Source organism: Phragmites australis, chromosome 3, assembly GCF_958298935.1.
Source record: "Phragmites australis chromosome 3, lpPhrAust1.1, whole genome shotgun sequence".
Taxonomy (NCBI): Eukaryota; Viridiplantae; Streptophyta; class Magnoliopsida; order Poales; family Poaceae; genus Phragmites; species Phragmites australis.
The window spans coordinates 6,633,152-6,660,263 of NC_084923.1; the positions used below are offsets into that span (position 1 = coordinate 6,633,152).

A 27,112-nucleotide genomic window follows, 5' to 3' on the forward strand; every position below is an offset into this window, starting at 1 on the left:
TTTCCAGGATCATCCCCCGGCCGAATCTCTAAAAAGGGGTCTCTCGGGATCCCTGCGACAGGAGTTCACTCTCCGACAAATACGAACACTAGTTTTCGTTGTAAGGAGACGCTAAGGACATGGATTGTTTTCAGCACATCCTTTTGTAAAAAATATATTATTATATTCTTACTTAGAAATTGAGTCTAGCTCAGCTAATGGAGCAAGTGACAAGTTTAGAGTTATCTTCAACGAATTTGGATGCTTTCATGTTGGCATTCCTGTATAAATCTTTAAATTGTATTTAAACCTTCAACATACCTAGAACAGGCTGAATTAGTTTTGCCTGAATGAAAAGATCGCATATTCAAGTTGAATCTTCATTCAAAAGAAAGGAGATTCTGGCACTTTGCCTCCTGAAACCTGCCCAAGCATAGCTCTCCATGCCCATGGAGGCCTGTCGTTTCTCTCACTAGCCACTAGTCCCACTATGTCTCTGTCTCGGTCTCTCCCACCGATGTACAAAATAAAATGCAGAGCTTTCAAAAACAGGAGAGAGGAAAGAGATACTGTAAAATAAGAAAGACAAGGCGATAAATTACAAAACAACCCCACCCCAATGGGGCCCCTGTTCCACGTTGCTTTTCCCCAGCCATCACGAGACCCCCCTTCCCGAAGGCCGAAGCCAACCAACGCCACCACCCGTGCTGCGCCTCCAAGAATTCCTCCTCGGATTCTTTCCCCTCTCTGCAGCTCCCCCTCCCGCAGGTACCTAGCCGCGTTACCTTCCTCGGCCGCGTTAGTCGCCGTCCGGCTTCCTCCGTTCTTCTGTAAGCCGCTGTTTTTTTTGGTTCTTGGCAACAATGTAGCAAGATCCTGGCTTGGATCTGCGCGCGCCTGGTTTCTTGGCTTGCTTGATTCTTGGGCTGCTCGGTTCTTGATTCTGTAGATAGGGTCCGACGGGGGAATTATGGCTTGTCTTTGGTGTCAACATCGGCTGTTCTATTTCTCCTCATCTGGAACGAGTACGGTTGTGGAATTATTTCTGGGGTTCAGTTCAGTTTGGTAGTTGTACCGAACGTTGCTTTCGTTGCAATAGTGCAGCTTACCTACCTGTACTGAAACAGCTGTTGAAGTTTGGGTAATGCCGTGATGTACATGTCACTGTGCTCTGAAAGCTTTAGTTCGTAGTAATGGAGTGGAATGGTACATGAAAGGCAATTGGTGCCTACTTGGTTAGTTGCATTCTTGAAAAAGAATTCTCTTAATTCTCTCCGGTGTTTGCTAGACTGAAAAAAAAACATGCTGCATTGTCCACAACAAAAATGTTTTGAAAAAGCATTCTTTATCAGAGATGTGGTGGGTTGTGGACTCTTGGTAGCAAAGTGAAACAGATCTGATCTGTCCACTCTGTTGTAGCTGACAAGTGCACATTAGAGCTTCGAGTGAAACTAAGTACTGGTACAAGTAAGGTAGTTCAAACCATAGTGACAATTGCACTTCTCCGAGCTCTTCTGTGAACATTGGGTGATGCATTGTGGGGACTGAACCACAGTGCTGGATTTTTGAAATCGCAACTGCAGTGTTGCGCAACCTGTATTAATTAACAGGTTCACATGAATGTGCAAGGAATAAATTCTCTGCTTTGGGGAGATTGCTGAAGAACTCCTAAGCTCCTAAGCATTTTCTAGTACTTTGGAGCTTTCACATGTCACTAATGCATACACTATAGCTAATGAGCTAAGTAATACTCGGAGAAAACATGATAAACTAGTTTGTTTTCGTTTTTTAGAAGGTCTGTATATCTACGGATGTGAAAGAATCTGCACGGGGAACAACTTTTTTTTTTGGGTGGGCGTGCTTTCTTTTTCAAGCCCTTGTTGTTGGCCTCTTCAAAATTCAACCTAATTCATTGCTATTTCCATTGTTACTTATGCCAAGAAAAAGAAATCGGAGAACAGCTATGGCAGCATTGTCTTATTTGATTTTGTAAATGCTACAATTTCTAGTGATTGTTGAAGTAGATCCTTCATATGTTGATATCTCACTTATGTGAAGGTACTATGAAGTTAAGGACAAAACGGCCTGAATGGAAGTCCCTCATGCCTCTACAACTAAGCAGGAAATCTGCCATGCGTTTCTTTTTGTTCCCCAAGGTTCAGTCGGCTGGTCAATCGCCAGATGATACTCCAGTTTATCTTAACGTGTATGATTTGACACCCATGAATGGCTATATATATTGGGCAGGCCTTGGTATATTTCACTCAGGAATTGAAGGTTTTTCTCTCTGCCATATGTCTCTCTCTCTCTCTCTCTCTAGTCAACTTACAATCAAATGCTGGTTCATTTTCTGCCCTAACGTTATTCAGCTAATTCCTCCTTGATCTTTGTGAACCTTTAGGACTAGTAATCCAGTAACACGTCCATCCCATATTGATGCCATGATTGCTATCTAGTACTGTATTTTATCTGTTATTTCACCCAAACTGCTAAGAACATCTCAAGTTGTCTGAAACATTGTAAATCGTTGAGAAACTATAGTACTTATATCTTCCTATGAAGTTGTTACTTACTCTAGAATATGTATTAAAAAAGCATTTCTTTCACTACATCAATGATCCCTGTCTGCTTGTTTGTTCATTCCATGCCATAAATAATGTTCAGGCCGTTAGTATTTTTCGCAGCTGTAACCTGTCTAAAGGAATCCAATCTAATCATTACTGAAAGACAATTTAGTATGCTGTGTTTCATCTAGGCTAGATGAGCTACATATTATAATTTTTTGTTGCTGTCACTGATGTGACTAGCCGATAATGTTAGATTCACATAGGTATCATTTTACTATATAGAAAAAGATAGATGAGATGGGGGGTTCTATGCTCTATGTAGGCTCTGTAATAGAAGATATTACAAAATAGGGAAAATATTATTTATCTATCTACTAGACTTGGAAGATGGTCGTTATGTCTTGATGTTGATGCTCGATGTCTTAGACTCCACTGTACCGTACACCTTTTTATCTGAAACAGCTTGTTTAACAAGATGGAATTAATATCCATGAGTGCATCTCTTGGACCTTTGAATTAGAGATCTTTACAGATCCAGATCCCAGTTTTGTTAGGATGTAGGTGTGGTTTTAGATATTTTCTTTAGGTGCCTGTGAAATTACTAGTCTATGCACATTTGGTGAAGGTGCCCTCCTTATGTCAACTGGATCAAGTAAATAAGAGAACTTGGGAAGGAGGCGGGAGTAGGGAAGGTGCATCAGTTTGATGAAGTCCATGTGGAAAACTAGGACAGTGAAGGGTACTTGAGGACGTAGAGTTGTCCCAATGAGATCTGGATGAGGAGAGGAAGTGGGCTGATTCAAAGTATTTAAAAGTTTGTCAATATTAATACTTAGTAGTGCTAGCAACTATGCATTTAATAAATTTACATCCAGACGGTCCAACTTGGTTGTTCCATCTTGTTAGTCATTTTCTACAATAGGCCAGTCTTTTGGACTAGCCTAGAGCTTTCTTCAGGTTCAGCTTTCTCTTTGTCCCCCTGAAAGGGTCACATCTGAATGTATTAGGTTATTAACAACGAATTGGACTGAGCTATATGCAACACCTTGATTTTTTGGAGAGTACGAATGCTGGTGAACTCAATTGTGCAAGTTTCAGCTAATTTCCCAAGGTTTAAAGGAGAGTGATTTCTGTAATCACCTTGCTGACTACATCCAAAAGCATCTGCTTGATGGTGCAACAATTACAACTTAGATGCTTTCTGAAAACAAGATTTCAGTACTGTTTTCTCAGATGACACTATATTTTGATTGCCTCTTTATCATTCACAGTTCATGGTGTTGAATATGCATTTGGAGCACATGACTATCCCACAAGTGGGGTATTTGAGGTAGAACCTCGTCTATGCCCTGGTTTCAGATTCAGGAAATCGATATTTCTTGGTACAACATGCTTAGATCCAATCCAAGTTAGGCAGTTCATGGAGCTACAGTCAGTAAACTATAATGGAGATACTTACCATCTTATCACGAAGAACTGCAACCATTTTTGCAAGGATATGTGCTACAAGTTGACTGGTAACAAGATCCCTAAATGGGTGAACCGGCTCGCCAGAATAGGTACTATAACTTTATACATGTGCTAATGCTTATATTAGTTCAATGATTCCATGTAGCAAAGCTACTTATTGTGCATTATCAGAATGCACCAAGCAATTTTAATAGTCAATGGCATTTTTTTTGCTCTATATTATTATTTCCACTTTACTTTCTAGAAATGTAGTTTACCCAGGTTTGTGAATGTCTTGTGGTCATTCTGCTATCATGTGCGGAATCTCCTATCGTCGCAAGAAAGGGAAGGGGGTGCCAGATGCAAAGTTGAAGGAAATAAAGTAGCTTTGGAAGTTAAGATTAGTTAGAGATAAGTTAGGAAAGTTTGAGAAGATAGAATCGGTTAGAGATTGAGTTGGAGTCGGATTAGAATGCATTGTTAGGAACCAGACTCTATAAATAAGGAGCAACCGGCAATCATTGAGATCAAGCAATACAACAAACTATTCTCATCCCTTGCTACTATTTCTCATCTCCCTACTGCCAGCATCTCATCTTCCTTGCTGCAACCGACGCCAAGTGGCGTCACCACCACCACCACGGGCAGGAAGCCAACCAAGGATTGGCCGAAGACCTCCCACACCTATCCTCTTCGGTCACTTCCCCACGAGCGTGACCTCTGAAACACCTATACTTCCAAATGCCTATGTATTCGTATCGAATATCGTATTCGATACCGATATGGATACTTAGCGAATATATATCTATCGAGTATCTGAATAAAAATAAATATTGAAAATTTGGATACTCCTTAGATACTTGTGGGATACATTTAGGATACGACCCAATCCAATCTGGCCTAGTCACATCTCCCAGTCGTATAACTTAATGACATCGCATCTTCTAGCCGCATCTCCCATGCCTCCCTCTCGCCCATCACCACCATGCCTGCAATGCCGGCAGTGACGCCCTCCACCACCTGCCGGCGGTGAGTTCCTCTCTTCCCTGGCTCCCCATTTTCCTCCTCCTTTCTTCCCATCTCTATTTTTCTGATTTTTGACTGTCGATGACCGAGTGCAGGCGGGCAGGCAGTACTGTGGGGCAGTGGCTGTGAGACGACGTTTGGGGTTGTGGCTGTCATCAAAGCAGCCTCTCTCGCTGGCTTGTCCAACCCCAACGACATGAGGACGCTGGTGAAGCCCATGCTGTCTCCAGGCGATGATCTATTAAGTATTAGTTAGTGGCCACGCCTAGTCGAATACAAGTTGGAGACTTAGAGTAGAACATGGGAGTAACTTATTATTGTTTTTTTAAAAAAAATAGTAAAACGTATCCGCGTATTGGGTTTTCTGATAAAATGACGTATCCCCATATCCGTATTGGTGCTGCCTAGGGCGTGATAGCTTAGTATCGAAGACCGTGTTGTCGGACACCACGCGCGCGGTGACGGGCCTCATGGATCGCATGATGGAGGTGCCCCAATCAAGGGTGATTCTGTTTTATCGGCGGCCGACCAGACGCAGATTCCATCGGCGCCTTTTCCTTTGTTGACCGGCGAAGGAATCCTACAGACAGAAGGCAAAGCTCGTTCTAGTCCACCGACCACCAATTTAGCATTGTCCAATGGTACCGGTTCACACAAGACGAACAATAGGCTGACGGACAATAGGATGAAGCCAGGCAGTGGCACCACACGAGCGGTGTCACGCCTTTTCAAATTGGAATTTCCGTGTTATGATGGCAAAGATGACCCCCTACCATTGTTGATCAGGTGCGAACAATTTTTTCATGGACAGAAGACGGAGTAGCAGCACAAGGTCTAGTTGGCGTTGTACCACATGGATGACAATGCGCATCATTGGTACTTACACCTCGAACACAGTCGGGGTGAGCCACCATGGGACGAGTTCAAGACCCTTTGTAATACTCGTTTCAGGCCGCCCATCCGAAGTAATTCGCTAGGCGAGCTTCATCATCTTTGACAAACTGGAACGATGGAGGATTACTAGAGTCGATTTTTGGCATTGCTGAGCTGTGCCAACCCTATGACGGAAAGATAGGAGCGCCAACTGTTCACTTCCAGTCTTGTCGAGGATCTTCGAGTGAACGTTGAACTTCAGGATCTGTGCGACCTGGAGGAGGCTATGAGCTTGGCCCGTGCCTACAAGAAGAAGGTGGCACGCGTCACTCGGTACAACGGGTTGCGCCACTTTGTGTCTCAGCGTTCACTGTCCATGACGTCGCTAGCCACAAGCATCCTGACGTGGGTTCCAACGGTCATCGCACCATCCGATACGCAGACTGGGGCGGTAAGGAGGTTTCGATCGTGCTGCAGATTTTGTTGTATGCCGTGGCCAGCGTCAAACATGCTGCCACAATATGCCTCCAGGTGCTGGTGGGCAGCAGGCACTTCTAGGTCGTCTCATAACTTCATACATGAGGACCTCACGCTTAGTCTCGGCATCTCTCTCCAGCCTACTCGGACATGCCTTCACGTGATGGTAGCCAAATGGGGATCAACTCATTACGTTGAGTGTCCACAGGGGTTTGACCATCGCCATTGACCAAGAGGAGTTCGTCCTGTAATGCTACACGGTTCCTTTGGGCGGATACGATATTATACTTGGCACATAGTGGCTGCAGACACTCGGCCCTATCCTTTGGGACTTCGAGCGCCTAACCATGCCTTGTCGTCTACATGGTTGTGCTGTCACGTGGCATGGGGTGCTAGGATCAAGTGGCCCCAGGCTATATGCGACCAATGCTCAAGATGACCTGCTACAACGTCTGCTGCAAGAGTTCCAAGGCTTGTTCGACGAACCCTGCGGTCTTCCTCTAACTCACGCCCACGACCACCACATCCACTTGGCGCAGGGTGCACAACCAGTGGCGGTATGGTCACACCGCTATCCTCAGCTGCAGAAAGATGAGTTGGAACGACAATGTGCCGACATGCTCGTGCAAGGCACCATCCGCCTGAGCACATCTGTGTTCTCTTCTCTAGTACTGTTGGTAAAGAAGCACGACGGCTCATGGCGATTCTACGTTGACTACAACACCCTCAACGCCCTCACCATAAAGGATAATTCCCGATTCTGGTGGTCAAAGAACTCCTCGACGAGCTGCATGGCGCACAATATTTCACCAAGCTCGATCTATGTTCGGGATATCATCAAGTCCGTATGAATACTGCTGATGTTGAGAAGACGACATTCCACACACACCAGGGCCATTACGAGTTTTTGGTCATGCCCTTCGGCCTGACGAATGCCCCCGACAACATTTCAGGCTCTCATGAACGACGTCCTTCAATAGTATTTGCGACGCTTTGTCCTTGTATTTTTTGATGATATCCTCATCTACAATGCATCTTGGGCGGACCATCTGCGGCATGTTCGGCTGGTGCTAGAGACTCTGTTGTCACCTACTCTTCGTCAACAAATCCAAGTGCACTTTTGGGGCTTCGTCCGTGTCCTACCTAGGGCATGTGGTGTCAGCTTCGGGTGTCACCATGGACCACCAGAAGGTAGTGGTTGATTGGTCGGGCGGTTCGTGGGTTCATCGGCCTTACGGGGAATTACCTGTGCTTCATCGCCAACTATGGTTCTCTCGCCGTACCTTTAACACATCTCTTGAAGAAAGAAGCTTTTGCATGGACCACAGAGACCGAACGGACGTTCTAGACCCTTAAACAAGTAGTCTTTGGGTCCAGTACTTCAGCTACCTGACTTTCGCAAGGTTTTCGTCTTCGAGTGTGATGTTTCCGGCTCCAGCATGGGCGCTATGCTTCACCAAGGGCAGGGACTGGTGGTCTTCTTCAGCCACGCCATGGGCAGGGCTTTAACTTTGTAGTACAATACAAACCGGGCCATGCTAATTCGGTTGTCAATGCATTGTCACACCAGGATGCAAAATTGGCCGCCATCATCGTGTTGTCCACGCCTGTGTTTGATATCTTCAGCACCATTCGGCAAGAGGTGGCCACTAAGCCAACACTTCAATGTTTGTGGGCGGAGGTCGGAGCAAATAGCAAAGGGTCAGCCTGGGGCTTGCCGCGATGGTCTAATCACGACCAGTCGGCGGGTATTTGTTTCGACCGCTTCACCAATGGTGCCTCATCTCCTCGCTCGTGCGCATGACACAAGTCATGAAGGAGTCTAGCGCACATTGCAATGTCTCCGGGCAGATTTCCATATCCCAGGGGACAAGTCTTTGGTGCAAGATTATGTCCGTGATTGCATGGTTTGCCAGCAGAACAAGATCAACCACCTGTACAAGTTTGACCAACTGCCACAATTGAATAACAAATTAGTGATTCTCACGGTAGTAGATTGATTGTCCAAGTTCGCCCATTTTATTCCGTTGGGGCATCCTTACACGGCTAGTTCAGTGGCACGAGCTTTCCTCGATGAAGTGGTCCGTTTCCATGGGTTGCCGGAATCTATTGTCAGTGATAGGGATGTCGTCTTTACCCACAACTTGTGGAAGAAATTGTTCAGGTTCATGTTGCATAGATCAGTCATCAGATTAAAACTTAACCCACCGACTCGACAGCATGACTAAGCATTGCTACCCCTAACACATACACTACAACACAAGCGACAAGGATAATCACGGAAAGTATTAATAAACCCCGAACATAGGATTCATATTGACAAGCATGTATCTAGAAAGTAAAAGATACGATTTTCTACAGTAGGATTAATGTGATTAAGGACACTTACCTTCAGTAGCGGGTTGCTCAAACTCTCAAAGATATGGTCCTGCAGGTTCATGTACTGCTCGTCTCCTATTGCAATCACGTACACCGAAAACAAACAAGCACAAACATCTAAAAACAGTACACCAAACAATAGCAAAGCACTATAAAAGCCTACTAATGGAAAGTACTCGCTCCTACGATCGCGTGAGCGCAAGATTCGCCCAAAACGGAGCTATAACGGAAAAGTTATAAGGGTTTTATGCTACAAGGGCTTTTATGTAAAAGAACAAGGTCTAAATTGTAGAAATAGAAAGCTTGAGGGACTTATTTGTAAAATTTCTGGGACCTATTGTAATTATTTAAAAATTCAGGGGCTAAAAGTAAAATAACAATACTGATAGAGACATTTTTGTGAAAACAAAAAAGTTTTAGGGCCTAAATGTAAGATTAGCTAATTTCAGAGAATAAAATGGTTTATTTTTGTATTGAAAAACCTATTTATTGTGTAAGCATGATGTCATCACTGACTGGGCCTGCTGACCGGGCTCGTGTGTGCTGCCGTGGCTTGCCACGACGGACAAGGCTGTTGATGTGGCTGCGACCCGAGGCGCTGACGTGGCAAGGCTGACTAGGTTACCTCTATTTAAATCTAATCCGTTGATCTCAAAATCAACGGTTATGATTCAATGGGGCGAAGGGGTATCTAAACCTCTAATGTTGGCTGCACGCGAGGAATTTGACTGCTCAGGGTGATTGGGGAGGGTTTGGTGGCTGGCGGTGCCGCCGCGGGCATGGACGGAGCATCGCCAGCGACACTCGATCTAGCGCTACAGGCTACCAAACGCGACGAGAAATGGCGCAATCGAAAGAGACGGTGATAGGGATTCTCATCGAAGGCTTCACGACGGTCGGAGATGGCTCGACGGTGGTAAGTGACGAAGAGAAATGGACGACGAGGTCGGAGCTCGACGGGAAGGCGGGTTCGGTGGCAGAGAGAGAAATCCGGGGGTTGGGGAAGCTTGTTGGGGTCTTGTGGTGCTGAAGAACCGGTCAGTGAGCCTCGGGGCGCAGCGGAGAAGGTGGGCGACGGTGCGTGGCGGTAAAACTCATTGGAATTCGGCGGGAAGGCCGCGCAGCGGCGGAACGACGTCGAGGGGCAGCAGAGAATACTCCTTGTGCTCCTGGGAAGCCAATGGCAGGCTCGGAGTCGCCGGGGAGAGCTCGATCGCGTCGGACGGCGTGTGGTGGAGCTTCAGGACGGCAATGGAGGCGATGCGATTTGGGGCGGCAGGGTGGAGGGAGAACGGGAGGGCGGTGGGATGTTGCGGAGGCCATTTTATAACTCGAAGAGGGAGCGGGGCCGTTGCAGAGTTGTGGGGCGCGGAGGCGGATCATGGGTGCGGCGGTTTCGGCCGTCGGTTGCGGGCACGAGAGCGAGCGTGGGCGTGAAGGGAGTTAGAGGTTGGGGCTGACAGGCGAGTCTAGCTTGTCGGTGAGAGAGCGAGCTGGGGAGTGGGCTGGGCTTCAAGCGCAGGGAGATGGGCTAAGCCGATAGCAAGGAACGAGCGTCACAAACCTATCCCCTTAGGATGAATCTCGTCCTCGAGATTTGAAAAGATCGGAGAATAGACAGGGAAACTCTGCCTTTAGATGTTCTTCTCTTTCCCATGTGGCTTCTGTTTTTGAGTGATATCTCCACTGTACTTTACACATGCGAATCCTCTTATTCCGGATGACATGTTCTGTTTTTCCAGAATTTTGGCCGAATACACTGAATAAGAAAGATCTTGTTGCACATTTAGCCCCTCTATTGGTAGCTACTCTCAGACATTTCTTTAACTATGAGATGAAACACATGGTGCACACTGGAGAGCTGTGGTGTTAATTCCAATTGATAAGCTACTTCTCCTCTCCTTTTCAGTATCTTGAACGGTCCAATGTATCGGGATGCCAGTTTACTGTTGACTTTAAATCTGCGAAGACATCTGATCAGGGATACCTTGAGATACACGAAGTCTCCAACTTCGAAGGTCAACTCTCGACGTCGATAGTTCGCATAACTCTTCTGCCTTGACTGCATGGTTCGCATGTTTTCCGAATCTCTTATACTTGCCTTTCTACTTCCTTTAAGACTTGGGGCCAAACACTTACTTTCTTTGGTCTAATAGTGGGGTTATGCACTTCCTTCTATATAGTGCTTTAAAAGGGGTCATCTTTAAACTTGTTTGGTAACTGTTGTTATATGAGAATTCCGCATAGGAGAAATTCTTATCCCAACTCTTGCTGTTCTTTAAAGTGCATACTTTCAACATATCTTCTAGAATCTGATTGGTCCTTTCTGTCTGTTCATCAGTCTGCGAGTGATAAGCTGAGTTAAAGTTCAACTTGGTGTCCATGGACTCATGTAGACGCTACCAAAAACGTGATGTGAGCTGGGTACCTCGGTCAGATACTATCCTCTTAGGTACTCCATGAAGACACAATCCTAGACATATACAATTTTGTGAACCTTTGTCTCTTATATGACTATGACTGGTATGAAGTGAGCTACCTTTGTTAGCCGATCTACTACAACTCATATGGAATCATACTCGGACTGTGTTCGACGTAGTCCTATAAAATCCATGCTGATTTCTTTCCATTTTCACTCAAGTACTTTCAGTGGTTGAAGCAACCCTGCTGGTCTCTGTTGTTTGACATTAACTCGCTGATATGTATCACACAAGGCCACATATTCCACTACCTCATTTTATTTTGTACCACCAATAATGATCCTTGAGATCCTGGTACATCTTGGTACTTCTTGAGTGAATATAGTAAGCTTAGTCGTGGGTTTCTCTTAAAATTGACTCCCAAATAGACTTAATATTAGGAACACATATTCTTTTCTTATACCACACCATTTCTTGCTCATCTTCCGTGAATCCTAAAGCCTTGTTCTCCTTAATGAGTTGCTTGATCTCTAGAATCTTCTCATCTTCCTTTTTTCCCTTTCGTATATCCTGCTCCAAGGCAGAATCCATTTCCATTAAAACTGCGTCTATGCTAGATACAATGTTCAAATTAAGCTTCTCAAACTCTTTACATAATCTAGGCTGTTTTTCTTGTATAGTCATCATACTGATATAGTTCTTTCTGCTAAGAGCATTTGTCACTACATTTGCTTTTCTTGGGTGGTTGTTGATTCCCAAATTCTAATCCTTGATGAGTTCTAGCCATCCACGCTGCCTGAGATTGAGGTCGGGTTGAGTAAAGGTATACTTCAGACTTTTGTGATCCGAGAAGATCTAGCATCTCTGCCCTATCAGGTAATACCTCCAAATCATTAGTGCATGAACTACGACAGCTAGTTTCAAGTCACGGGTAGGGTAGTTCTCCTCGTGCGTCCTTAATTGTCTTGAGACATAGGTTATTGTGTGGCCTTCTTGCATTAACACACATCCCAAACCTTTGGCGTGAGGTATCACAATACACCGAGAACAACTTCTGTGTGTCGGGCATGATTAGCACTGGGACGGTGGTTAATCTCTTCTTTAATTCATTAAATCTGGTCTCACGAGCGGGGGTCCACTTGAATTCCTTCTCTTTCTCTAGCAATTCCGTCATTGGCTTGACAATCTTAGAGAAGTCTTCTATGAAGCGACGGTAATATCTTGCAAAACCTAGAAAACTCCAGATCTCTAAAACGGTATGTGGTGTCTTCCAATTTAGAACTTCCTTCACTTTTCCAGGGTCAACGGATACTCCTGCTGAGATGATATGACCTAGGAAAGAGTCTTCTTTCAACCAAAACTCACACTTGTTCATCTTAGCATACAACTGATTCTTCATGAGCTTATATAGAACCATCCTCAAATGCTTTTCGTGTTCTTCCTCATCCTCTGAGAAGACCATGATGTCGTTGATGAACACAAGCACGAACTTGTCCAGATAATCTATGAAGACATTGTTCATGAGGTACATGAAGTATGTTAGGGTGTTGGTCAATCCAAAAGATATCATTGTAAACTCATATAGACCATAATGAGTGACAAAAGCGGTCTTGGGAATGTCCGATGCTCGAATCTTCAGCTGATAGTAATCTTACCGAAGATCAATCTTGAAAAAGACGTATGCTTCTTTTAGCTGATCAAACAAATCTTCAATGCAAGGCAAGGGGTACTTGTTCTTAATGGTCACCTCATTTAGTGCATGATAATCGACGCACATTATTTGAGTTCCATCTTTCTTTGACACGAAGATAACCGGGCTCCCCAGGGTGAGGTACTAGGGTGAATAAACCCCTTGCCTAATAGCTCTCGGATTTGCTCCTTGAGCTTAGCCAACTGGTTAGCTTCCATTCTGTATGGTCTCTTATATATGGGGGCAGTGCCAGATACTAATTCAATAACAAACTCAACATCTCGGTCTGGTTGCATACCTGACAACTCTTCGAGGAAGACATCCGAGAACTCGCTGACTACTCTGACTTCCTCCACTACCTTGGTTTGGTTGAGCTTGATATTCTCTCCTAATTCTGCTGTGGCTTTGAACTCTACCTTGGTGCCACATATATGTGTTAACTGAACTGTCTTGGTTGTTGGTCTGATCTTGCTGTTTCTTGGGATACTTATTGGTAAGGTGATCAAAGTTTTCACAGCTGAAGCATGGACCGATGGTACTAGATCCCTGACCAGTGCGACCCTGCTGTTGTTGGTTTTGGTTCACTAGGTGTGGGGCTTGGTAGTTGCAGCGCTGCTGCTGCTACTGACTTGGCTGACTGAAAGATTCCGAAGTCTGGTTGGGTGCCCTCTGTTGCTGGTTCTGGCCTGCCTGATGGTACACCTGTCTATGGATGGTGGGTTGAAGCGGGGACGAGTGTTGCTGCCTGAAGATTGATCCTGCATCATCCGCTTGCGTTCCTCTCCTAAATTCTATTTCTTCTCCATAACGAAAGCTTTGTCAACAAGCTTCTGGAAGCTCGGGTACTCATTGGCTGAGAGGGAATACTAAAGTCCAGAGTTTAAACTTTCCAAAAAACAGTCTTGTTTCTTCTCATCGGTGTCCACATCTCCGGGGGCATAGCGAGATATCTACGTGAATTTGGTAAGGTCTTCACGCACTGACATGAGACCTTGCTTTAATCCAAGAAACTCCTTCCGTTTCAGTTTCACTTCTCCTGCTGGCACGTTGTGCTTGCGGAAATTGTCCTTGAATTCTTTCCAGGTGATCTCTTAGGGTTCGTCATGGGCTGCAGTGTAAGCTACCCACCAATCTGAAGCTGGTCCTACAAGCTGTGAGAAGCGAATAAGACTCTTTCCCTGTCTGTGCACTGAGAGATCTGCAGCTTGCTTTGCGAATCATCAGCATCCATTAGCTAGACTGCCTATGCAAAAGTAGGTGGTTTGGTGTTTAGGAAGTCCTTTAGCTTGTTCCGCGTCTTTATTTGCGGTAGCGGTGGCGGTGCCTGATAAGCTAGGGGTGCCTATTGAAGTCTTGCCACGGCTTGCGCTAGTTCCTGCAGAATCAGAGTTTGTGCGGCCATCATTTGCATTGGGTCCACTAGGTTTCAGTTGGTTCGCCTGTTTCATGAGGGAAACACATCTTGGTTGTCGTCCTGGGGGTGAGCATTGGGGTTGCTGCCTTCAGCGTTGCCCCTGTTGGCGCCAACATTGTTCGTATTCCTCGTGTTCACCATCTGACGGTTGCAAGAACACGAGATTGGGAAACGAGAACAGGGCAAGGATAGATGAAGCAAGACGAAGAACTCACAAGCTAATATATATTAAAGACAGATACAACTACGAAAGACAAACTTTCACATCGCATCTACACACACAAAGCAAACCTAACACACAAGCTCACAACATGGAAAGCAAACATGTCCATTACATCATGAAACAAACGACTCTAAACGACACTAAGCTGCTACTAGGGTAGACCACTAGCTCAGAAACTGTCTCCACCATCAGAAAGGTCCTGTGGTGCAACACGCAGAGCGATGTCGAGGCAGAGCTTCTTGTGGGAGGGAGAGCGGGGCAACTCAGGCTCGAGCATCTCCTTTAGTTCCTCCTTTGAGTCATCAGTCATCATAGCCTGAAGGGTGCGAATCCTCTCCTTTGCCTCGGCGAGCCTCAGGTGCAAGTCGTCTAGCTCGTCAAGGGCTCTGTCCAGCTCCTGAGTCAAGGTATCGGTGAGGCGAACTTGCTCCACCAGTTTGGCGTCGCCCTCCCTGTTGGTGGCGGCAAAGGTGACCTCCAAGCTACCACTCCTACGCTGCAGGTAGAAGCTATACTGTATAGTCTGAATAGTGTTGTGGCACTCTGCATAACCGTGGTTGCTGAGCGGGGTCCTGATTCTTGTGTAGATTGGGCCCTCTTTGTTGTCTAAACCCTCGAGGATCGTCCAAAGCTTGCGAGGGAACTCTCCCACCCGAAGTCCAGAAGAGTGAAACTTCGAGGGCGGCTGGAACACCCAAGTAACCTCTACAGGAGTTCTAGCAGGAACAAGACTGCTGATGTGGCTGCGACACGTGGCGCTGATGTGGTAAGGCTGACTAGGCTATCTCTATTTAAATTTAATCCATTGATCTCAAAACCAACGGCTACGATTCAAAGGGACGAAGGGGTATCTAAACCTCTAATATTGATCGCACACGAGGAATCCGAAGGCTCAGGGCAATTGGGGAGGGTTTGGCGGCCGACGATGACAGGAAAACTGCGGCGTCCCCACGGGCATGGTCGAAGCATCGTCAGCGACACTTGATCTAGTGCTACGGGCTACCAAACATGACGAAAAATGGCGTAATCAAAAGAGACGGCGACGGGGATTCTCATTGAAGGCTTCGTGATGGCTGGAGATGGCTCGACGGTGGTTGGTGACGGAGAGAAACGGACGGCGAGGTCGGAGCTCGATGAGAAAGGGGGTCCGACAGAGGAGAGAGAAATCTGGGAGTTGGGGAAGCTTGTTGGGGGTCCTGCTGTGCCGAAGAACCGGTCTGTGGGCCTCGAGGCGCAACGGAGAAGGCCGGTGATAGTGTGCAGCGGTGAAACTCATCGGAGTTCGGCGGAAAGGTCGCGCAACGGCGTAAGACATCGAGGGGCGGCGAAGAATACTCGTGCTCCTGGGAAGCCGACAGCAGGCTCGGAGTCGCTGGGGAGAGCTCGGACTCGTCGGACGACGCGTGGCAGAGCTTCAAGACGTTAATGGCGGCGGTGCGATTTGGGGCGGTAGGATGGAGGGAGAACGGGGGGCAGCGAGGTGCTGCGGAGGTCTAGTGCGGAGAGGGAGAGGGGCCGTTGCGGAGTCATGGGGCGCGGAGGCGGATCGTTTGCGCTGCGGTTTTGGTCGGCGGTTGCGGGTGCGACACGCGGGAGCGAAGGGAGCGGGAGGTTAGGGTTGACGGGCGGGCTAGTCTTGCTGGTGAGAGAATGAGCTGGGGAGTGGGCTAGGCTTCGAGCGCAGGGAGATGGGCCGGGCCGGTAGCAAGGAACGGCGTCACATGCGGAATCTCCTATCGTCGCAAGAAAGGGAAGGGGGCGCCAGATGCAAAGTCGGATTAGTAGTAGAGATAATTGGAAGGAAATAAAGTAGCTTTGAAAGTTAAGATTAGTTAGAGATAAGTTAGGAAAGTTTGAGAAGATAGAATCGGTTAGAGATTGAGTTGGAGTCGAATTACAATGCATTGTTAGGAACCGGGTGTAAGTAAGGAGCAACCGGCAATCATTGAGATCAAGAAATACAGCAAACTATTTCTCATCTCCCTTCTGCTGGCATCTCATCTTCCTTACTGCAACCACCACCACCATGGGCAGGAAGCCGGCCAAGGACCGGAGACCTCCCACACCTATCCTCTTCCGTCACCTCCCCATGTCAGTGACATCTGCAAAGTGAAAGTACTTTTTCCATCACATCATATCACAGTGTAACTCTGTAATTGTGCACCTACAACTGATCTGGTAAAGAGTCAGTATGTCTATAGTTTATATTTTTTGGACTGTCTCTAGTTTCATTCACAAAGAACACTGAGAAATTTGAAAAGAAAAATTCAAAATAATATATCCAAGAAATTGTGCCATATGCTTTCAGCAGGTTGTTGCATTCAGCAGCATGCCCAACTAGAACAATGCAGCTTTGAGGCCAGGCTTTGCGTTTCTAGTTCATTAAGTCCTAAGTAGGACTGTTTTATATGTACACGGAGTTCTTGTTGCAGGTTTTGATGTGCACTTTCTGTTTTATAACGAAGCGGTACTCTTCTGTGGTCTTTCTCCCTGTAGGTGCCATTTGCAACTGCCTTCTTCCGGAGTCGCTCAAGATCTCTCCAGTTGGCCATAATCTGAATAGTCAATCTGAAGATTCTGAGAAAAGGCGGCTGAGGAATCCATTTAGCTGTTTCTCTTCCATCTCTAGCCAGAGACAGCTGCCCTCGTCTTCACCTTTCCCACCATCTCCTGTGAAAGAGCGTCTCCCCCATTGTTCGTCGAGGAAATCCAGCACCGCATCACTGAGAAATAGGTAGCCTGGCCCCTGATACCAAGTTATGCTAATTCGTGCAGTGTCAACATCTGATGGCACTACCGTGCTGTAGCTTCTGTCAGGTACTTGTTCTTGCTCGGTAAAAGTCTGATGCCTGATGTTGTTGTATCATGTAAAACCCATGCGCCGTGTGTCGATTCACCTCGAAAGATCTGTTGGGCTGAATATCGCTCGATTCTACCCGCCTATGCACTCGTGATTTGTATATTAATCCATTATTCTTTCAGCTGTTGAAATTTTCGCCAAGCTCGTTCTGGCAATGCTTTTACATATGATTTCTGCAGAGTAATACTTGACAACTGTAAAAACTCAGTTGGGTTCAGTTTCTAGGTCTGCATCTCAATCATACAAGTGCATAATTTTGTCACGACGGGGCCAAAGTTGATTGGACGGTAGCACAAATATAGGTGCCGCAAATTCTGATTCCTGTTCCAATCGCACAGTACAGTTCCAGGAGGGAAGAACACCGGATAAGAATGACCATATGCCTCCAGGTGTAAGCAAAGGTAGTAGTGGCAGTGGTACTCCGCGCCATCATAAACCGGGTGATCGCGACGGCTCGTCGTGCTTGTGCACGGAAGGCCAGCGGCGTGCCGAGAGGGACGGGCGTGCTGCGCGAGAAAACCGATGATTTCTCCGTGCACGCGGCGCACGTTCCCGACGAAAACGAACGTCGCCATCGTGCAACGAATGTGAGCTGGGTTGGGTTGTACGCTTCTTCGTCGTGCCGTGTGACGGGAGCCGGGAAAGAAAGGAAAGGGAAGGCGCGCTTTTGATCAGGTCATCTCATCTCATCTTTGCAGGCTTATCTCCGAAGACAAAGGGCTTTAAGATCACTCTCAATTCCCAAAGCTACACATTGGCTATTTCTTGGATATTAAATGATCGTTACATAGAATTTTTTATGTGTGGCAAAGAATTAAAGAATAGAGAGTCGAAGTTAGTATCTTCCATAAGACATAAGTTAAGTTCAAATTCTAATACAAGAAATAAACTAAGAAATAAATTGGGTGGCCAATGTCCATGTTATTGTGGTCCATAAAACAAAGCAAATAAATGTGAACTAATAGAAAACGGATGTGGCATATTTTTTAAGATGTGAAAGAAACTTTGCATTGGAGAGAGAATTTTTACACTAATGTTATGTGAGGTGGCAGGAAAAAGTGGTTTTATATTAACATAACAACTCATACCCACTATGTGATCAAACAAAAGAATCAGCTTTACACTTTGGATTGCAATAAGTTCTCTCAAAAGAGGTTTGGGAGCATGTAGCTCATTGGTCACAAAGACAAGAATTCAAAGCAATGCTCCTGCACGATCATGTATCAGTTGCACCATGGTGGAATAAACAATAGCGGAGATCCCCAAGAATGACTGTAAAGTGGTCAATTCAGTTTTCATCTATACCTATTGGAACATCTGCAAAGAAAGGAACTGACAAATTTTTTAGAACAAGAGCTTGTAGCCAGTTCGGGTTTATTCCCTATTATTGATATATGAGGTCATGGCAAAACTGAGAGCAGAGATGACGCCAAACTTCTAAGCCTGCTATGATGTTGTATCTATATGTTATTCCTTCGGTGTTAATTTTTTTTTAATCCATACCTGGTTTTTTCTTTTTAGTTGTTGCTCCCTGCCACTATTTTGAAAAAAGTGTAGCTAGTTGCTATCTATTATTTCTTCCATATCATATATAGATAGTGCAAAAGCTGACCTCTCCGATGGTTGGTTTATAGCACAATTAAAATTTTAATTAGTCTACCTACCCATGTTCTCTCGCAACCGATCACAGTAAACACTTTGCCTCATGCATTATAGTATATCTACAAATTAAGAGTTAGTTTTTCTCTCTCTTCTTTTCTTCTCTTCTACACTTAGATAAAAAGCTGATATGAAAATCCTTACAACTAGCTGACATAAGTTGTTAGCATTAGTGATGCACGGCTTTGATGCAATCATTAGCTACGGATAATGCCCACATAATTTTGCAGACGACACATCACTTGTTTTTAAGTGTCGTGGCTGTTTATTGCACCTCACTTACAGAGCTGTAAGGAGTTGATCTTTTGTGTACCGTTGCTTAACTTTAGTAAGAGTGTACCGTTTTTCATCACTGCAATTTACAATTTTACAAAAGGAACTTCAGTGTTCAGCTAGCAGAGTAGGGAATTGATCAAGGATGTTGTTGACGCGAAAAGTTGCAACGTCAAACACTGAGCATCTCGTGTGCAATCCGTAGTACAACACGTAGGGCGTTCAACAACAGAGATAACTATCGCGCTTTCGTAGAACGAGCGACTGATTTACGAGCAAACCAGCTAAGAATAACTAACCCGGCGAGCAGCACCTAAGAAACCCAGTATAACACTATGGCAACCGATCTTCATCAGCAAATTGCGTCCAGGAGGGACCCTGTCAGAGCACGGTCAGCCAGCGGCTTATCCTTAGTCATCGAGATCAAGAACGAGTAGCAGCGGGAGGAGGAAAAAGGAGGAACAAGACTACAAGAACTAGATAGAAAATTGTAGATTCATATTGATATTTGATTTATTGTATCATTTTTTCAATCGGCCATGATCCTCTCATATTTAAAGGACGACATGTCTTAGCCGTAAGAGATCAGGACTCCTAATTCAAACTGAACAAGACTTACATATATGGTTCAGCTATAACACATGAGTCCAAACTTTCTATAACTAACATATACCTACTATTCAACCACATAAATTTTTAAATATCTATTCGAGTATCCTTTATTGCAGTTTGGACTTCTTCGATTTGACTACATTTTCGATCTGAACATCTGTCTGTATCATTGGTCATGATCGTGGCTACTGTTCACTGATCGGGTGTACTATTCATTGGTCGAAGGTATTATTTATCTGGTCAGGGGGTAGTGTTTATCTGGTTGGGGGTAGTGTTTATCTGGTCAGAGGTACTGATCACCACAATGACCACTATAGATGCCAAATCTTATCATCAATATATGCCACCTATTTTTTGGTAAAGCTTGTGTACTGAAAAACACTTTCATGCGCGATGATAAATAAACATCGGTCATATATCTTATGTTCTCCTAATAATATTTCTAATACGGTTGTAACAACCGATCCTATGTACCTTGCCTTGGCAATGTCTGACTAAACTGTAACGATTCATAAAACGGAATCCAAGGATCACACAAAAACTATGAAAAATAACCAAACATATCTGGGCATAGTTTCCATGATGAGGACATCAATGGAAAAGGTAATGAACATAGATGATGTGGCTGCCAATGATTTTCATGATCATGTGCAAACCTGTGATTTTGCGGCTGTTTCCTATATCCCTTTGCCTTCAAATTTGCCTCCTGTGTAGTTCTACCAATGGATACTTGAACACTACCCTTAGTCTGAACTTGTGTGCTAGCTTTAGGAACCCACATCTTGCTTGTAATTAACCACATCAAGGCCATGCTTTCGATCAGTCACGTCATCTGCCTTCTCACTTTCTTCCTTTGAACCTGAACTGGAACACACGCATTCGACTGCATTATTTACCATTGAGCTGCTGGACTTTTCCTTTTTTCTAAGCTTGACATCAATAATTCTTCTTCTATGTGTTACTTTTCCTTGTCAAATACTAATGCAAGAGCCCAAACCAGATGTGTGTTTGGCTTGATCACATGAGGCATGTGGATGTTTATCAGTTACCGACATAGCTCCTTCAAGTGAATTCACACTTATCAGCTCCTTGAGTACAATAGTCACCTTCTCATCTCTTAAAGGCAAATATGAACTTTTATCCTTGTTACCATCCGTTTTAACACGATAAACTTGTTTGATCACTTTCCTCTTCCTTTGATCTCCAGGTTGATTCCCTTGATCAAAGTGGTCATCTCTAGGATGAGATAGTCTATCAAACACCGGTGGCCTAGGTGGTGTCTGCCTTGGATGGAATGACTCAAAGGGCACCAGAGGTGGCGTCCGTGGACTATACTAGCCCCACAACGAACAAAGAGGAAATATTAGGAAGAGGCCCCCACGACATGGGCATTGGTAGCCCAAAAGGAGGATATGACATTGCTACATGAAAACCTTCCCATCATCGATCCCGACCAATAAACTCATGCTTTGGAGGTGATCTTGGTTGCTTAAAATTACCAAACCGACCAGCAGTACTTGGGCCAGCTTTTTCCCTCTCATACTTAACCAGAAGATTTTTGAATGTCACATTCGGCTTTGCATTTGGTACAACTCTAACAGTTAATGCTTGAACATTAACCTTAGCTTTAATGTTTTGATTACCTTTAGGGACCCAAACCATCTTCTGATTTTTGCCTACAATATTTCTAACTTTACTAGTTCTATCGTTATCAATCTTGCTAGCCATTGTCACTTTCTTGCCTTCGGTTGCATCAGCCTGTTTTAGCCGAATCCACACCTGCTTGTCTTCACAATTCACGTACTTATAGGAAGAGATTGTTCTACTCTATGCCCCCTATCTCTAGATGAATTGCAAACTTCAATCGACCTTCATTAATAGCCGATTGTATTTGCGCGAAACATATTACAATCATTAGTACTATGAGTAAACAATTATGCCACTTGCAATATGAATACCCTTTCAACTCTTCACATGAATGTATAACATGATGATCAAATAATCTGAAATGTTTCTTTTGTAATAAAATATCAAAAATCTAATCATTGATCGAAGGTACTGTTCATCTGGTTGGAGGTATTGTTCATCTGGTCAAAAGCACTATTCATCTGATCGTGGGTACTGTTCCTCTGATCGGGGGTACTATTTATCTGGTCGGAGATACTGATCGCTGCAATGACCACTATAGATGCCAAATCTTGTCATCAACACTTGCCCCCTGTTTTTTGGTGAAGCTTGCTCACTAAAAACATATTATCTCCCTTCCTACCTACTTAGTGCGATGATTAAGATACCGACCATGAATATTTCTTAGGACAATTGTAATTAATACATCGGTCATATTCCTTTAAGCATCTTACCGCATGTTAGGATAAAATTTCTTCAAGTATCACCCATTAATAGCTCTAAGCAATTTCTCTCCTTTCAATTTTCTAGCAAATAAGAATTTTCAGGAATGATACTTACAACTTTATATGGGTCTTCCCAACTCGAAGACCATTTGCCAAACTTGTTGTCCTTCGATCCTACAACCAAAATAGTCTTCCACACAAGGTCTTCAATCGAAAATGACTTTGCTCTTACCTTCTTGTTGTAGGTTTTAGCTACTCTTAATTTATCCTTCTCTATCTCCCTCAAACCCTTCAACCTTTCATATGTCACTTCATCAATCATGTCCATCGTTCAACTATAATAATTCACAACCGATAGGTTACTCTGCTCGGCCAATCTGAAAGCATTAAGGTTTACTTCAACAAGTAAAACAACTTCTTGACTATAAATAAGTTCATACGACATTACTTTATTGACATCATGTCTAGATATATGGTGTGCCCACAAAACTTCAAATAGAACTTCATGCCATCTTCTAGGATGTTCCTCTATTTTCTTCTTAATGAGCTCAATCAAAATTTTATTACTAGACTCAACCTGACCATTGGCAAATTCACGTACCTGGTGTGATATGAATGAAGTATCTTAATTCATAGTTAAAGTCTGCGGAATGCCGAATCTATGAACAATATGCTCTAATATAAAATTTATTATCTCCTTATGTGTCACGTCCTCGAGAGGAACAACTTCAGTCTACTTAATAAAATAATCAGTAGTTACCAAAATAAAGCGATGACCTTTAAAGGACGGAAGATGTATCTGGCCGATGAAATCTAAACCCCAACCACGGAACGACCATGGTTTGATAATAGGATGCATCATAGCAGCAGGAACTAATTAAATATCACCAAACTTTTGACATACCTCACATCCTTTATAATACCTAAAGTAATTATTAAGCATAGTAGGCTAATAAAAATTAGCTCTTTTCAATAACCATTTCATCTTACGTACTGATTGATGCGTGCCACATATGCCTTCATGCGCTTCTCCCATAGCAATCCTAGCTTCATTTAAATCCAAGCATTTGAGAAGTACACCATCTACAAGTTCGGCGATATAAATCATCATTTAACAATGTATATCTGAAAGTTTGCCGCTGGATTTTTCTATTAACACTCTTGCTTAGATCTTTCAAATAATCAATGTGAGGCTCCCTCGTATCTTCAATTCCAGCAACTCCAGCCTTTTCTCTCAATGAAGAAGACACAACCGAACCCACAAATTTATATTCGGTTATATAATGATTAGCATTATCAAGCATCGGTCTTTTAATTACAAAGAAATTGACTCTATTAACTTGATAACTAGATGCTATTGTGTTAAGTCATTAGCTCTGAAATTATCATCTCTAGAAATATACTTGACAACAAAATCATCTAAAACAACAATAATGTCCAGAAATTTATTAAGAAAGCTATTTAGTGATCCGTTAAAATATTGGTAATTACCAAAAACTTGTTGGACAACTAGTAGCGAATCACCAAAAGCCTCTATGTTCTATACACCCATGGAACTTAAAATTACTAATCCTAAGAGAGCTTCATATTCAGCTTGATTATTGGTTAAAAAATACTCTAAATGATAAGATATTTCAAAAACAACATCTCTAGGTGACAAAAAAAAAAAAGATCAACACCTTGTGCAACCTCACAAGCTGAACCATCAAAATAAAACTTCCATGCTTTAATAGATATAAAACTAGCATCTAAATCATGATTATCATTAATCTGATGGTCAACAATAAAATTAGCTATAATTTGGCGTTTGATAGATTTCAAAGATTCATAAGCCAAATCATATTCTATAAGTGCATAAGCTCATTTACCAATCCTACCACTTAAAATTGGCTTTTACAATATATATTCAATTACATCAACTTGACATGCTACTACACAAGTACTAGATAGTAAATAATGCTTTAACTTTGTGCAAGTATAATATAGCGAAAACCATAGTTTTTCAATAAATACATACCTTATTTCTGCTTCCAAAAGATGTCGGCTCAAGTAAGTGATTGCATGCTCTTTACTATTAATTTCTTATACTAAAATAGCACCAATCACATCATCTCATGTATCGATATATAGCCAAAAAGGCAATCCAATTTTAGACGCTCGAAGCATCTAACAGAGTAGACAAATATTTCTTGATTTTATCAATAGAAAATTATTGTTTTGCCTCCCCAAGTGAATTCGATCTCATTCTTTAATTGAAATATAGGTGTAAAGGCATTAACCTTCCAGGATAAGTTTGATATGAACATTCTCAAGTAATTAACCTTACCTAAAATTTTCTGTATATCTCTTTTGCATGTAAGAGGCTAAACTTTTTATTTAGCTTCTATTTTATTAGGATCTATCTCTATACTATTCTTATATATTATAAAGCCTAAAAACTTTTCACACACCAAAAGCACTTTTGAATGGATATATTTTCAGACCATATCGACGTATTCTTTAAAAAGATAAACGTAAATCGGCTAAATGAGAATCATCACCATCACCATCACCATCCGGTTATATACTTCTAATATGACACCAAGTAGATCATAAAAAACTAAATTTATAGTACTTTGATAAGTAGCACCAATATTTTTTAAACCATATGCCATAATCATTCATTCAAATAGACCAACAAAACCATGAAAAAAATATTTCTCGTCTGATCGGATACTGTTTATCGGTAAGAAGTACTGTTAACCTAATCAAGTTACTATTTATCTGATCAAAAAGTACTTATCACTACCATAACTAATATACATATTAAATCTTATCATCAACAGGGACGTTGTGAAACAGCCCAGAACAGAAACGAAGCCCAGGCAATTGGGCCAAGGCCAACTCCACATTCAGAGTTCAGAAACATGTACGTAAGTACATCTTCTGATTCCGATAACCCCCCAATATTACGGAACGGATCCTCTGACTTGTGACTTTATTGCACCATGAGGTGTTGGATCTCATATCAAATGGATAGAATTTGGTGCTAATGTTAGGCTACTGTTCACCATCTTACCAATTATTGTTCACTTCTGACTTCACTGCATCCCAATACTACATCACAGAGATCAGTCCATGACATGAACTTGCATGATAATCCACACATATTTACAGAGATTACCAATTACTAATCTACATGGCTTAATTACTGCTGCTGCTGCTGCTACGTGCCCTGCAAATTGATGAACACGAAAATAGATAGTTAATACTCCTGCTCTCAGTTGAAGTGATCGTAGACTCCGCCGAAGTAGCTGGGAGCCAAGTCCATCATGTTCATGTAGCTGTTGTATGCGTACTCGCTCATGTTCATGTAGCTGTTGTATGCGTACTCAGCGGCCTCCTCCTCCACCCCGAACTGCCCCACCATCGCCGCCGGGTGGTACGTCACTGTCGAGAACGACGACGAGCTCGGGCTGCTGCTGCCCGCGGCGCCGCCGGTTGCCGCCGCGGCCGCCGCCATGAGCTTCCTATTCTTCTCCTCGGCATCCGCCAGCTTATCCTTCAGCTTCAGCAGCTGCACGACGCAAATCATGCATGCATGAAGTCAGCAGCCAAGTAACGAAACACGCGCGCAGAAATAATTCGTCACCATACATCGAATCAGTCATGTTGGTGTGGTGTCGTTTGATTACCTCGGTCTCGAGGTGGCAGTTCTGGAGGACGACGGCGTCGTGCGCGGCGCGGAGCTTGGAGAACTCCTCCTCCATGAGCTTGCTCTTGTGGCGGGCGCGGCGGTTCTGGAACCAGACGGCGACCTGCTTGGCGTCGAGGCCGAGCTCGGCGGCAAGCTGCACCTTGCGGGGCGTCTCCAGCTTCCGCTCCTTCCTGAAGCTCAGCTCCAGGAACCGCGCCTGCTCGTCGCTCAGCCGCCGCTTCTTGAACTGCTCGTCCCCGCCCTCTCCCTCCGCCGGCGGTCGCGCCTTCCGCCTCCGCCGCTGCCGAGCCTTCTTCTGCTCACCACCTGCTAGCCACCCACGCAAGAAACCAACACCACATGCGCATTGCTGTGAGTTCGCAATCTTTTGCACCTTCAAGTACATCGAACTATCACTTGCCTAAGAGATGAAATTGCTTACCGGAGCCGGAAGTGGCGGCCTCCGCGAAGCTCTCGCCCGGGAAGGAGAACGACGGGAACAGGAGCCTCTCTTCCTCCTCGCGGCCCATCTCTGAGCTAACTCAAGAGCACACTCAAAACTAAAACCGCAGGAACAAAAAGAGCTACAGCTGTTGCTGTGCAGACTAATGCTCACTTTGATCGTATTTGGCGGATACTACCAGCTTTGTTTGTGCTCTGCAGTCTGGATATTTCTATAGGTGTTGCTGTGTTGGGTTGTCCATTGACCGACCAGCTGTGTCCGAGTCTCTGAGCTCGGAGTCCGGCACGGGGATTTATAGGCGGGAGAGGCGAGCGAGAGGAGGGGACTGGCCACTGCCTCACTGCTCTACTTGGGGCTCGATATATTTTGGTGGGGAGATGCGAGAAAGCAGCGAGCCACACCACAAGACACAGTGACAGTGCGTGTCACACTCGCCGAGAGTACTTTGCGCGGCAGCTGCTTGTGCTAGCCGGTGTAGTTTTGGATAATGGAAAAGGAAACGGGAGTTGGTATCGGTAAAAGCGAGCCAGCGAGCGGGCTTAATCGCCAACAAGCTAACTCACCATCTCCCGATTAAGATAACAGTGCCGCCTTTTGGCGACAGGGACACGCGCACGCAGACGCTACCAAGCTGGCCCAGTGGAGACGCATGGATCGGTCGATTTTCGTGGCGGAAACACTGTGAATTCCTGCGGTTTCGTACGTGACTATATCGATAGCT

The 27,112-nt window shown here is 44.3% G+C and overlaps 2 protein-coding genes across 5 annotated transcripts; one reads left to right on the top strand and one right to left on the bottom strand.

Annotated features, from left to right (window-relative positions):
* The first annotated feature begins 546 nt into the window (after window positions 1-546).
* LOC133911827 (deSI-like protein At4g17486) lies at window positions 547-17,478 on the top strand. Of its 2 annotated transcripts, none has more exons than XM_062354254.1 (4): window positions 547-809; window positions 2,038-2,256; window positions 3,818-4,105; window positions 16,994-17,478. In XM_062354254.1, exons 1-4 carry the CDS (start codon window positions 599-601, stop codon window positions 17,233-17,235), a joined length of 960 nt encoding a protein of 319 aa, XP_062210238.1. In that variant the 5' UTR covers window positions 547-598; the 3' UTR covers window positions 17,236-17,478. The 2 variants fall into 2 exon arrangements, with proteins under 2 accessions (XP_062210238.1, XP_062210239.1); XM_062354255.1 differs by having other exon boundaries at window positions 616-747.
* Window positions 17,479-25,306: 7,828 nt separating this feature from the next.
* LOC133910931 (homeobox-leucine zipper protein HOX12-like) lies at window positions 25,307-26,748 on the bottom strand. Of its 3 annotated transcripts, XM_062353170.1 has the most exons (4): window positions 26,371-26,748; window positions 25,927-26,258; window positions 25,591-25,808; window positions 25,307-25,466 (listed from the first exon to the last, which is right to left on the bottom strand). In XM_062353170.1, exons 1-4 carry the CDS (start codon window positions 26,456-26,458, stop codon window positions 25,436-25,438), a joined length of 669 nt encoding a protein of 222 aa, XP_062209154.1. In that variant the 5' UTR covers window positions 26,459-26,748; the 3' UTR covers window positions 25,307-25,435. The 3 variants fall into 3 exon arrangements, with proteins under 3 accessions (XP_062209154.1, XP_062209151.1, XP_062209153.1); XM_062353167.1 differs by having other exon boundaries at window positions 25,307-25,808; window positions 26,371-26,747; XM_062353169.1 differs by having other exon boundaries at window positions 25,307-25,808; window positions 25,927-26,255; window positions 26,371-26,744.
* Between the last annotated feature and the right edge of the window lie 364 nt (window positions 26,749-27,112).